Below are 12438 nucleotides of genomic sequence, written 5' to 3'. Positions count from 1 at the left end.
TTGTTAACAACACTGAACTGTAAGAGGTCCAGTGTGTCGGCTGAAATATTCAAATCAGATGATATCAGGAGAATTGAATATTTTATGCCAACACACACCATATGAGCTTAACTCAAATGGCAACCGCTTTCAACACTGACTTTTGACAGTGTTGGACAGTTGGGTTAGCCTCTCGTAAAAAGTCTCCCAAAATGGAATCATGTGTGGAAATTATAGAATCTTTCACCGCAGAGAACTTCTGAAGTTTCAACTATTTTGCATGGTAGCAGGCAAAAAAAACCACGCCCAAAATAAAACAGCAACCGGCGAATATTTTTGGACGACGTAAAGACTCTTAATGAAAGTCAACAAAAAAAATTACATACAGTATTTACACTCGAAGTGAAGGATGTTTGAAGACATCTTTAATTTACAGCGCTTTTATTTCCCACGTATTTTGCACCAACAACAAACAAATCTCAAAACAAATGAAAAGAATAAAAAATTCTCTATTTTGCTCGCTCTCTATCTCTTTCGTACACCTCGAACACATGCTATATCTGTACATAAATGTTGTTTCAATGTGGCTTTTTGTAAAAACTCTAACCGAAATTCAACAACAAACTAAAATCTTAAATGTTCTCTTTCTCCAATTAAAAACGAATACTCAAACTCAAAACTCAATGACCAACCTCCAAAAAAAACAAAAATATGTAAAAATTGATTTGTTTATTGCAAATTGATTTCCATTCTCTGTGAATACCCATGAAAAAAAAACAATACAAAATATCGTTTGAAAATCAGTTGGATTTGGTTTTGAATTCCGAAGATGGAGGGGATCTTTCCGATTTCATAACAAATGGCGAGTGGTACTTGCTTGGTTAGTAAACAAACCTCATTATGCTTATTTCTCTAACTGTTATTTCGTTTGATCGTTGTCATTTGTAAATGTCTTATCAGCATTACCTCAACTGCAAAAGAAACCCCATTTATTTATTGTTTAACGCATTGCTTGCGATATCGAAAAATTGCATTATAGTCGATTATGATTTGCCTAGCTCTTTTTCATTTTCTTATAATCTAGTTTTACGACTAATTTGTACATACCTTAAAGATCTCAATCGCAAGACTAATCTGTAAAAATCTGTTGTACATACGTGTGTCATTGTGTCTGTATATATGTCTATGTTTGTGTCTCTGTCTCGACCCAAAATATCCTTGCCCGAAGCTCACTAATCCAATTTTATCGTTCAGCCATGCCGGGAAAGAAGAATACGATAGTCTACGCCTGCTGCCCAGAACCATATGTCGATATCACCTTTACTATACAAATACGTCGCCGTACATTATATTATTTTTTCAATTTAATCGTGCCATGTGTGCTAATCTCATCGATGGCCCTTTTGGGTTTCACATTGCCGCCGGACTCGGGCGAGAAGCTGACGCTGGGTGAGTATGCCAAACGAGTTCCCTTGCCCAAACACAGAAATACCTCACATACCAACCGATCTGAACTGTATTATCCAATTCTCTAAATGAACTTTGTGAGTTTTTTCAGCGGTGACTCTCTTATTCCGAAAATTCCAGTTCGCCTCTGTATATGCATAGATGTCAGAGTTAGTTTGTTAGGCCCCGCCAGGTTATCGAGTTCTTTGAGGTCAAGCAGCAAGGGTAGCGAAATGGGTCTTAGCTGGATTTAATTATCAAAGATAAACCATAAATACCCAAAACAAAAAAAAATAATGGAAAAAATCCCCCTTAAAATCTACGTATTCAACGCTGCTTCTAACGATAGTCAGTCTATGCATGTTCTCTGTTCAGTTTTTAAACTAAAGTAAAAATACTATAATCCAAAACGAGTGTTTCCCTTTTAAGTATTTGTTGTTACAATTTTCAAAAGTTTATCAATATTTTTTCTTCAAAACTGTATACTCAAAAAAAAGGGAAACACTCATCTTGTGCCACTAAAATGAACTAAAAGTCCCTGCTGTCCCGTGCAAAGATTTAATAAATACCCCTTATAAACTCCATGAACAACCCATCCCCATAAAGGAGTAAAACTAAATACCTAAAGCTGATGAGTAAAATGTGTAAAAGTTATCCTAATTTTTCGATAAATATTTACTAATGATAAAACTTATTACGTAATCTTGGTATTTCAGTTTTCCGATGTGTTTTCCGTTCGACTTTGATTTAAATTGCGTTTTATATTTATTGTATCTCTTGTTGCAGGCGTAACTATACTACTATCATTAACAGTATTTCTAAACCTTGTCGCCGAGTCCATGCCGACAACGTCGGACGCTGTTCCTCTTATAGGTACACACACACGCTAATTTAACCGCTCTAGCTATAGCTCAAAGTACGGACCGATCGGTCGAGCTACCACTAGACCACTGCTAACGGTGGCTGAACAGAAAGTCGTGCTGTGCTAATGCTGTTTTTAGTTAATCATTAGTTTTGCTACAGTAGTGCAATGAACTGAGAAACGAAAAAAAAAAAAACAAAAAAAACAAAAAACAAAAACTAAAACCAAGTCACGAATACTAACAAAAGATACCGATCAGAAACGAATACGAAATACCAATTAACTTAGCTCTCAACACTTCTGTAACTGTCTTCTGCCACACACCCCCCCATCCACCGGAAACCGACACACACCGGAAGTCCGGAACACCTCCACACGAATGAGGAATGATCAATAACTCCCAACTCTCCGTATGTTTGCCATAGATCTATCTATATATCTCTGTACTCTCTGGACTCTCACCTCGTGTGCCACCACCGAGCAACTGGATGTCGAATAGACTAGCCACACACGTACTCTATGTAAACCCCGTACACTCCACGGCCAACACTGAACCACCTCAGAACTCCTTTCCCAGTACCATGTAAAGTACTCAAGTCGAGCCCGAGGATATCTTTCTAACTCTATCCTAAGCTTTTCACTCGCTTTTCCAACTAACCTTAGCGCATAGTCTTGCCAGTCCTATCTAATTCTTTTTGCTAACTATGTACTTTACTGCCATCGGGACTCCGATAGCTCTGAAATAATTGGTATTCGACCCCACGACAAACAAAACTGCCAGTCCAATCACGGTCACAATCACAATCACAATTACTGCCACAATTACTGCCACAATTACAGCCACAGTCACTGCCACAAGTACAAATACAATTAAGAGAGTTTTTCGTTTCGATTTTGCTGTGTTTGCCCAAAAAGCCGTCCTATATATCGGTTCCTGAGTTCTTTTTGTCGTTATGTTGTTGCTTCGTTTGTTCGATTGTTTGTTGGATTCGTTTGCTTATCTACGTGTGCCTCTAGCAGATCCCTTTGTTTCGATCGTATCGTTTCGTTGGTCTCTTCAGTTCTAAGCCTGCCACCCAACCAATGTTGAATATACCTATAAACCCCCGAACCGAGTAACCCCCGATCATCCTGTAAATAAGCTGGTCCTTAGTGTGCGCTCGCCCCATAAACACGCTGGGACGAGTCCTTTCCCCTCTTTCCTAAAATCATTTCCTTCCGTCCAATCATCCCGGCTCCGAAAGCATAGCAGCATTTCAAACCGCATCAAAAACGTAGACAGAAATGCAATTAAAGAAAATGTATTTTAAATATAGCCACAAATGTATATATACACTAAAATATCTAAAAGAAAAACCATAAAAAATCCAACGAACCACCTTTTTTCGCTACCAAAAAAAAAAGAGAGGAGTAAAACCAAAGCCAAAAAGAAACAGCAAACCAGAAACAACAACAAAAACCAACTAACTTACTTACAAAAAGCCCAACAGCCGAGTTAACCAGTTTTTCAGTTTTTGTTTGGTTTTTTTTTTGTATTTTCTTGTTTTGGTCAGACAAAAACACCAGAAAACCATAAATATAGAAAAGAGGGATAGTGGTGGAAGGATTGTAGTGTGATTCGGCTCAAGGGCAGGCGGCCGCAGTTGAGGTCAGAGATGAGGAAATGCACTTACACTCGCGTCCCGTACTGTAGCTGCCAGCCCCTGGGGGTGCCAAATCGAATGTCAACTGCAATGGCTACCACCAGAGACCTCGAAATGCTGCCTCGTAGAGTCATTTCCTTGATTCCGCCGTATGCCCTGCAACTCAATACATATGTGTAAAGTGTACAAGTTAGTGAATAGAGAACACAGCTAGCGTAGAGGATTGAATGGCGGCTGAAGCGATGTTTTGATACTTGGCTTGGTAGAGAGGAATAGATAGTTAGGCCATACTCGTATCGCCCCTGAGCACACGATTCCCGTTACCGTAGAGGCCTCGCGGTAGGTATAGCTTAACCAATCAGTTTGTATCGCTAGAGCTGTACAAATACGCCTTGGGGCGGTCCAGGCCTCCCCTTGAAACTAAGCATCTATGTTAACCATATGACTATATATATATTTCGACACCGATCACCCACCCACAATACCGAACACTGTAAATAGACAACACGCTGAACAGACGTAAGTACAGCAGCCACCCACCCACCTAACCACCAAATCCACTGGCTCCCCAAACAAGAACAACACCACCGAACCACCACGAAAAGAACAACCAGAACTTTTGTCGAACGCAGCCACACAAGCGCATGCTACTCAAAAAAAAAAAAGAGGCTAGAACCGAAAGCAATCCAAGGCTTTACACCTTCTCAACACTCTGTCCTAATCCTCTGTCGCTCTCGCTATTTCAGTATATATACCAGTTTGTCAATATCCATATAGCCACTATATCTCTACTTCTTGTTCCGAATTCCGTGAAGAACTATTTGAACTTGCACCTACTTACTCGCAAGAAACGAATCGAATTCTCACACCAACAACCAAACCAAACAACCAAAAGCCACAAACCCATCCACTTACAACACCAAACTAATCTAGCTCTTCTTGCTCAACAACCTGGAAATGTATCTATAAATCTAAACCGCAAAAACCAGTCATTTGCAACCCGTAAACTCCTGGCATCTAAAACCGAACCCTCGAACCATATAGAACCGTAGCGCTAAACGAATCTCCACCTAAACGATAAAGCCTAAATGAAACCAAAATCGAAGCAACATTTGAACTTGCATTTATGCAGATCCATTTGATCAGATGGTAGAGTTGCAACTCCACATAATATCGTATCGTTCATGATGTCGAGCCCATCATGCGTTCATATTATGTCACGTATCTATATATATATATATATTAACCCGTTCCGTAACCGAATCCGTAACATTAACCGCCGCCAATCCCCATCTCCAACCAACTGTCTTAGAGACTTGACAAACCATTTGCATTCCCTTCTAACTGCCCATTTAGCCGCGTCTCTTCTCTCTCGCTCCCACTATGGTGCCATCTCTTTCGTCGAAGCACGTAGCAAATTGAATGGGGCGGGCGTGTGGGCGTGGCAAATTGGCAACACGTAGTGCAAGTGTAAGAGGGGGTTGAGTCGACTTCGAGTACAATTTTCAAATATTCTCAAACCAAGAAAAACTTGCGCTACTTTCAAAGTTTTTCCTGTCCCTCTTTCGCCATACTAATGGGTCAAAGTTGAAGGGGTGGCACCATCGTCGCCCCTTAGCCAACCCCTCTGACCGCTAAGCTCCTGAAAAGTTAAAATATATTTTTAATACTCCGAGATGTTGTGAACATTTTGTGCCCATTCTGTCCGATCAAAGCGACATAAAAAGGGGGGAATACCTTCAGAGATTTAACCTCACAGCATCTCATCGGGGCTAAACTTTGAGAGAACTTCCCTGATTATGTACCCTTGGTCCTTACTTCCCTTCCAGGCCCCGATTTCTGTTGGACCCCAATCGATTTTTGAGTTCGCAACATACTCAGGCATATACTCATCCACACTCGAGCACACTTCATTCAGAGATCAAGATCAATGAAACCGATAAATGCTAATGCTAAATAGCCAACAAAAACCTCCCATCTACAATTTCCAAATTGTTCGGCCCGAAAGGCGCTGCGGAAAACCAAACCTCGAACATATACAGATACAAAGATACAGAACCCAAACCTATACTGCCACGGCCCAACTACTGAACCCACATACCCTTCCAAAGTCCTCGATATGTCTACGAATACACGAATACACGAGTACACGAACACACGCCACCAAAAGGATACAGATACACTTGAACATACATAAACGTACGCTTTTTGAGTTCCATTTTGATTGTGTCATTTGTTTTTGTGTGGTTGTTATTGTATTTTTCAAAACGAAAACGAAATTCTTTTGTTTCAGGAGTTACAATTCTTCTATCGCTCACAGTGTTTCTCAACCTTGTAGCTGAGACATTGCCCCAAGTATCTGATGCAATCCCCTTGTTAGGTAGCGATTGCATTTAAAACATACTTACCAAATGCAAATATATATTCAAATTTGTCAAAAACAAAACCAAAGAATAATTAACAAAGTACTTAATATGATTTACACGTACACGCCTAAAAATATATATGTATATATAGCAGTATATATACATATATATGTAACTACATATATATATTCATGAATATTATTGTTATTGTTGTTACCTATATATATATATACATATCTATTACGATTATATTACTCACACACATTGCTAAATTGTTCGCATATATAATCCCCAAACAAACCAAAGCCAAAAAGAAACCAAACCGAACTTAAACTTAAATAAAGTATTAGTCTAACCAACCAAGTCAAACAATATCCAACTCTAAAGTGACAAAAGTTGTTAAATGTTATTTGTGTGCGTCGTACTATGTTTACTAATTACAACAACTTTGCTAAGTACTTACTAACTTAACTAAACCAAACCAAACTAAACCAAATCAAATCAATTCTAATTCCAACTCGTTCTCTCTGTCCCACCCTATCTTCTCAATCGTTCTGAACTTGAAGTTATAATATCAAATAATACAAATATGTATCAATATATATCGAAGCAGTTTCTTAGTTGATCATACTATCTTCTGTTGCCTCTATATCTCTATATATATATATATCTCTCTCTCTCTATCACTATGCCTATATCCTTCTATCTTCATTTGAACAATCAACAATCTTTTTGGTTTGCTTCTTATTCAAGTCGATTTTGATCAAATCCCCAGCTAGCCTAGCCAGCAAAGAACACAAGTTAGGGCAGTCTTTTAAATGCTATCGTTATCTATTATCTTCCGATCTGTACTTCCTCCACTTCCACTTCCGTTTCCATTTTCTCTTCAATTTCTTCCACACAGCGTCGTTGAAGTTCGGCCCCTCGAATTCCAGCGATGCCGCACCAATGATCGATCAAATTCCCTTCAGTATATATACTCCATTCCTCGAACTTTACCGGCGAGGCGTTTATGATGTTATAGATCCTTTCAAATTCAAATTGAACTACATAATGTATTCAAAAATTTCAAGCTTTATCTAGTGCATCGAAGCGTCGCCTTGGCAAGTTCCTTCTGAAATTAAACAACTTCCGCCATACGATCATGTATACAATATATCCGAACTATATATAAACTGTTATGTATTGCAGTACATCTTGCTTGTACTTCTTTCGCTTCAATTTCTTCGTTCAAACGCCACTCCCTCAATTTCAACCCATATGTAATTACAAAAGATACTTATGAGACAGATTTCAATGCAAGTGAGTTTGGGATAATACTTGTGAAATGAAAACAAAGGCGCAGATGAAAGCACATCTGGCGTATATATGACATGCTTAATGATGTCGTCGTCACAGACACTCAAACCGAAAGAAAGAAAGAAATCAATTAAAGAAAAGAAAGAAAGAAGTTTTATGTCTTGTATTGTATGATTTGACTTTTTTGCTAACAGCTTTGATTTGTGTTTGATTTGGTTCTGTCACTCTCACTGTCACTATCACACCACCCACCCACTCACTCGCCCATGAATAGATTATCGAATTTTGCATTGCTTCACCACCACCACCATCACCGCCACAAAAAGAAGATATGTTTTTCACCCTCGGTTTGCCCATGAGTACTGTCACCATCTTGCAGCTCGTTCTCGTTATCGTTATCGTTATCGCTCGCTCACCCGTCACACAGGAAACTCTCAGTCATGGCCACGACCACCCCCAACCACGAACCACCAACCACCCACCACCCACCACCCACAAGTACCCACCCACACACGCTACTTTAACTTTCTTAGCTATTGTCTGTGCCACCCACCACTCCACCCACCCAAACAAACTCCCGATCACATATATATAAATCCCCACCCCGCCCTCTATGCGAACTCACCTTCGATATGCTGTTTGACCCATTTCTCGGAATGATATTTTTTGCTTGAGAACCTTTTTGAGAACTCAAACTGTGAACGAAGTCTATCGAATTTCAATTGATTAATGCCCAAATGTAAATACTGATAAATACTGATCGCTCGATTGCATATCTTGTATTGCAAAAATATCATTTCGCTGAGTTTCGCTTAATTCGCTAATTTTCTTTGTTTGTTGAAATGGGTCGCGGATTCGTTTGCTTATAGATAACAGAAAACCACTGTCCACTTGGAATGCACTCACCCCTAAAAAAACCAACAAACAACGATTAAATTAAATAAATTAAGTAACTCAAATAAACAATGCTTGCAGACCGGGTGGTCTCTAGTGTGTTAAGTTGTGTTGTGTTCTCTGCGAGAAGGTTCAGCCAAAAAATATCATTTAGTCTAACCCCGAAGCTTTCTTGGATCCTATTCCCTGTTTCCCAACTCAATCAGAAACCGACGACACTCCTCCGGACGGACAAACTGCGGCGATCCACGATCCACACATACACGAGATCTGACCAAATTTGACAAAATATTTTACAGGTGTCACTATACTACTGTCGCAAACAGTTTTCTCCCTGCTGGTCGGCAATGTCATTACGAAAACCAGCGAAGCCGTACCGCTCTTAGGTATTCGAACTTTCAATTGACTCGTTTGTAACCTTGAGTTTATCATTTCGAAAACAATCAAAAATCAACAATCCAATCAAACTAAATTTAAATTTTAGAGCTTTAAATACAACCAAAAAACTTTTCTCTCTTTTAGCTGATAAATCAAAACAAATGAATATGAAAACCAAAAAAAAAAAAACGATTGTACAAAGTACTCATTAGACCTAACGAAAGTTTGCGCTAAAAATCAAAGTGAATCTTGTAAAAACCAAACTAGACCGACTAAAGTAGGTAAAAGAATGTTAAGCGATGCTGAGCATGATCCAAATCCAACTGGATAAACACGAGATGCAGATGATGAACCAAAAGTATTTTTGGAACCCAAGCCCGAACCCAAAAATTACCTAAACCCATACCCAAACCCAACCGAACAACCTCCGCTTCTTTAGACTTTTGGCTGAACCTCTTTGACTCTGAGACAAAGTCCAACTAACACAATAACCACACTCGATTCTATCCCGATTCGGTTTCCGGTTTTGCGTCTTAGGGTGCCCTTGCTCTGCTTGTCCATCCACCCGCAAACCGGAAACGCTTTGTACATACTTAATTCTACGCTTTAGGTAATCGCAGTTAACCAATAGGCCTTGTTCCTCATACCCAAGTATCAAAAGCCTACTCAAAACAACGAACTAATTAAACCGATTGTTAAATTGTTATTAAATATTCAGAGAGCATACAGTAAACTGCATAAACGTTAAATCAATTGCAAGCACATAATCCGTTCGCCAAAGCAATTAAAATATCAATTCCCAGCATTATTTAGAACAAGTTGAAAACCACAGACCCAGACAAAATTAACCAATGACCCCAGCCCTCAACAAAAATGCTTGCTATTCATATTTTCTTAGAGTAGAAGTAGCAAAGGACAGTTGAGTTGAAAGTAATCATATAATTTTAACATATTTAATGTAGTTAAAACATCAAAAACATTAACTTTGATACAAGCCTACGAGCTAAGGATAACTATCCGAAAAAATAATAATAAGTATCTTCCAATTGGTTGGAATGACTTTCATATTATTTCGTTAATTTAATAAGATGATTTGACTGTCCTTCGCTCCAATTTCGTTTCCAATTATTAAAGCCAAGCGCATGCATGATCCTCAGTTAAAAAAGTTTACACTAAACTGCATGATGAAGAATGAACCTAAAAGTATCGAATAAAAATCAAACGTAGTGACTATCTTTAGATATTCCTTAGTGGCATCCGCAACGTAAATTAGAGTAAAGTAACATAGTCACAGCATTGTAACAACACAGTAAACTTATCAAGCTACTTTCTCTAATCGTAAATCTAACCAAAGTCTTTCATGAAATGAAGCTAAACTAAAGTAATGTTGTAATATTTTTGTAAATTATAATTTTGAGCTTTTGTTCTTAGTGTTTCGATGATTTGGAGACTCCACAGAGCACCACTCTAACATACGATTTTTCTCTACTCTCTGCTCTCTGTTCACCCCACAATCGACAAATCCGTAATTTGCAATACGCAAACCCACAAACCGCACCACCCCTAGGCACCTACTTCAACTGCATCATGTTCATGGTCGCATCGTCGGTGGTGCTGACAGTAGTGGTGCTCAACTATCACCATCGCACAGCGGACATCCACGAGATGCCACCGTGGGTGAGTCAATCCCCACCAGATTTCCGTTCACTGTTCCCCGCCTGACTTTTGGCTCCTCACTTGCCAGATCAAATCCGTTTTCCTACAATGGCTGCCCTGGATCTTGCGGATGGGTCGACCCGGCCGCAAGATCACACGCAAAACAATACTATTAAGCAATCGCATGAAGGAGCTGGAGCTGAAGGAGCGCTCCTCCAAGTCCCTGCTGGCCAATGTCCTCGACATCGACGACGACTTTCGGCACACAATATCGGGCTCCCAAACGGCCATCGGTTCCTCGGCGTAAGTATCTCACTTTCGGTCTTTTAGTGTTCAGATTAACCCCCTGCCTCGATGTAAATGCGCTCCTCTGCAGTAGCTTTGGCCGGCCAACAACGGTGGAGGAACACCACACGGCCATCGGCTGCAATCACAAAGATCTTACCCTAATTCTCAAAGAATTGCAATTTATTACGGCGCGCATGCGCAAAGCTGACGACGAAGCGGAATTGATTGGCGATTGGAAGTTCGCGGCAATGGTTGTGGATAGGTGAGTTCCCATTCCCATCATAAATATAAAACTCCTGCATTACAATTACACAATTACACAGAATTACACACAAATACACAAATACAAAAACCTATTCTTTTTTAGTCAGTTATGTGGGAAACGATTTAGAAACATAACGATTTAGTAAACAATGTATAGATCATTTGGTTAAAGGGATATTTTATATATAATTCGGTGGGGAATTTTTTTTTTAACATTTAAAAGATTTGCGAACTATACCTATTAAACATTTATTTCTTCTGCTGTACAAATACAGAATAAGGTTAAAAAATATTATAAGCAGCATCCAAATATATAAGTCAAAATACGAATTTTGAAAAATCTTTTATATTTTCTTGAAAAAAAGTATATTTGACATCATTAGAATACAGCCGTTCAGAGTTTTTATTTTTGAAAGCCAATATTGAAATTTAAATATTTTTAAAAATAAATAATTTAAAAATTATTTATTGAAAGCAACAAAAAAAAAATTTGTTTTTAACTTTTTTCCAAACTAGCAAAGTATTATAAGTCCGAAAACCCACTGAATGACATAAAGACTCTATCTGTTTAGGGTACATATTGGGGCTTTGGATAGTTCCTGGGCACTAAATTATCACCTATCCGCAATCGCACACGCAATTATGAACTCTAAGATGTGTGCTTGCGAATGGGTGTGAACTTATTGAACCAAGCCGGCAGGATTCGGCAGCAGCCTGCCCGGCAAAGTCAAACAATTAGGCTGCTCGACTTCCGGCGGAATGAACCCACACAATCGCTGGCTCCCTCGCTCACCACTCACTCACACTCACCCACACGCACATACCCATACGCGTGACGCAAATATTGAAAGATGGCCGACTACCGGTCGGCCGCCATTTTGTTTGGAGGCCATGCTGATTTGTTTGCTGCCGCTCTGCTTGTTCTTCTACTCCACAGATTTTGTTTAATTGTTTTCACGCTCTTCACGATTATTGCAACGGTTACCGTGCTGCTCTCGGCTCCGCACATAATCGTGCAATAAGGACGCTGGAATTAGACAATTAAGCTACGGATATGGAATCGCCTAGTTAAGTTCTTTTTCAAAAACCAAAAACTAGCAAAGCTGCTGCGAAAAAAAGCAAACAAAAAAAATACAACAAAAATAATGCAAATAAAAAATTGTTAATTACATTTTTAAGTAAACAAAATGAGCAAAGAAAATATCGCAAGAAAAAAGAAACGATACAAAATCATGTACTAAAAAATATTTTATGGACAAACCAAACAAAAAAGCAAAAATTACTGCCGTACAAGAACCGAAAAAAGTGTTAAATAAGCTACACACACACACACATACACAGAATTATAAGAGTTAAGTAAACA

At 39.0% G+C, this 12438-nt stretch overlaps 1 protein-coding gene across 13 annotated transcripts in view; it reads left to right on the top strand.

Annotated features, from left to right (window-relative positions):
- Positions 1-12227, top strand: part of LOC108141715 (neuronal acetylcholine receptor subunit alpha-7) — an 82683-nt gene extending 70456 nt beyond the window's left edge. For 4 of the 13 annotated variants that reach the window (XM_041710648.1, XM_017265200.1, XM_017265204.2 and 1 more), the window contains 7 exons: positions 784-859; positions 1234-1428; positions 6224-6310; positions 10435-10544; positions 10612-10826; positions 10900-11073; positions 12013-12227. In XM_041710648.1, coding sequence (XP_041566582.1) covers positions 784-859; positions 1234-1428; positions 6224-6310; positions 10435-10544; positions 10612-10826; positions 10900-11073; positions 12013-12097 — 942 coding nt within the window. In that variant the 3' untranslated portion in view covers positions 12098-12227. Of the gene's footprint in view, positions 1-783; positions 860-1233; positions 1429-2211; positions 2299-6223; positions 8914-10434; positions 10545-10611; positions 10827-10899; positions 11074-12012 lie in introns of those variants that run through there. The other 9 variants (XM_017265205.2, XM_041710649.1, XM_017265201.1 and 6 more) reach the window with 6 other exon arrangements.
- The last annotated feature ends 211 nt before the right edge of the window (positions 12228-12438 follow it).

This window comes from Drosophila elegans, unplaced genomic scaffold (genome assembly GCF_018152505.1).
Source record: "Drosophila elegans isolate 14027-0461.03 unplaced genomic scaffold, ASM1815250v1 contig_814, whole genome shotgun sequence".
NCBI lineage: Eukaryota > Metazoa > Arthropoda > Insecta > Diptera > Drosophilidae > Drosophila > Drosophila elegans.
Note: the sequence above shows the minus strand (reverse complement) of the source record. Positions and strands in the feature narration are given on the sequence as shown.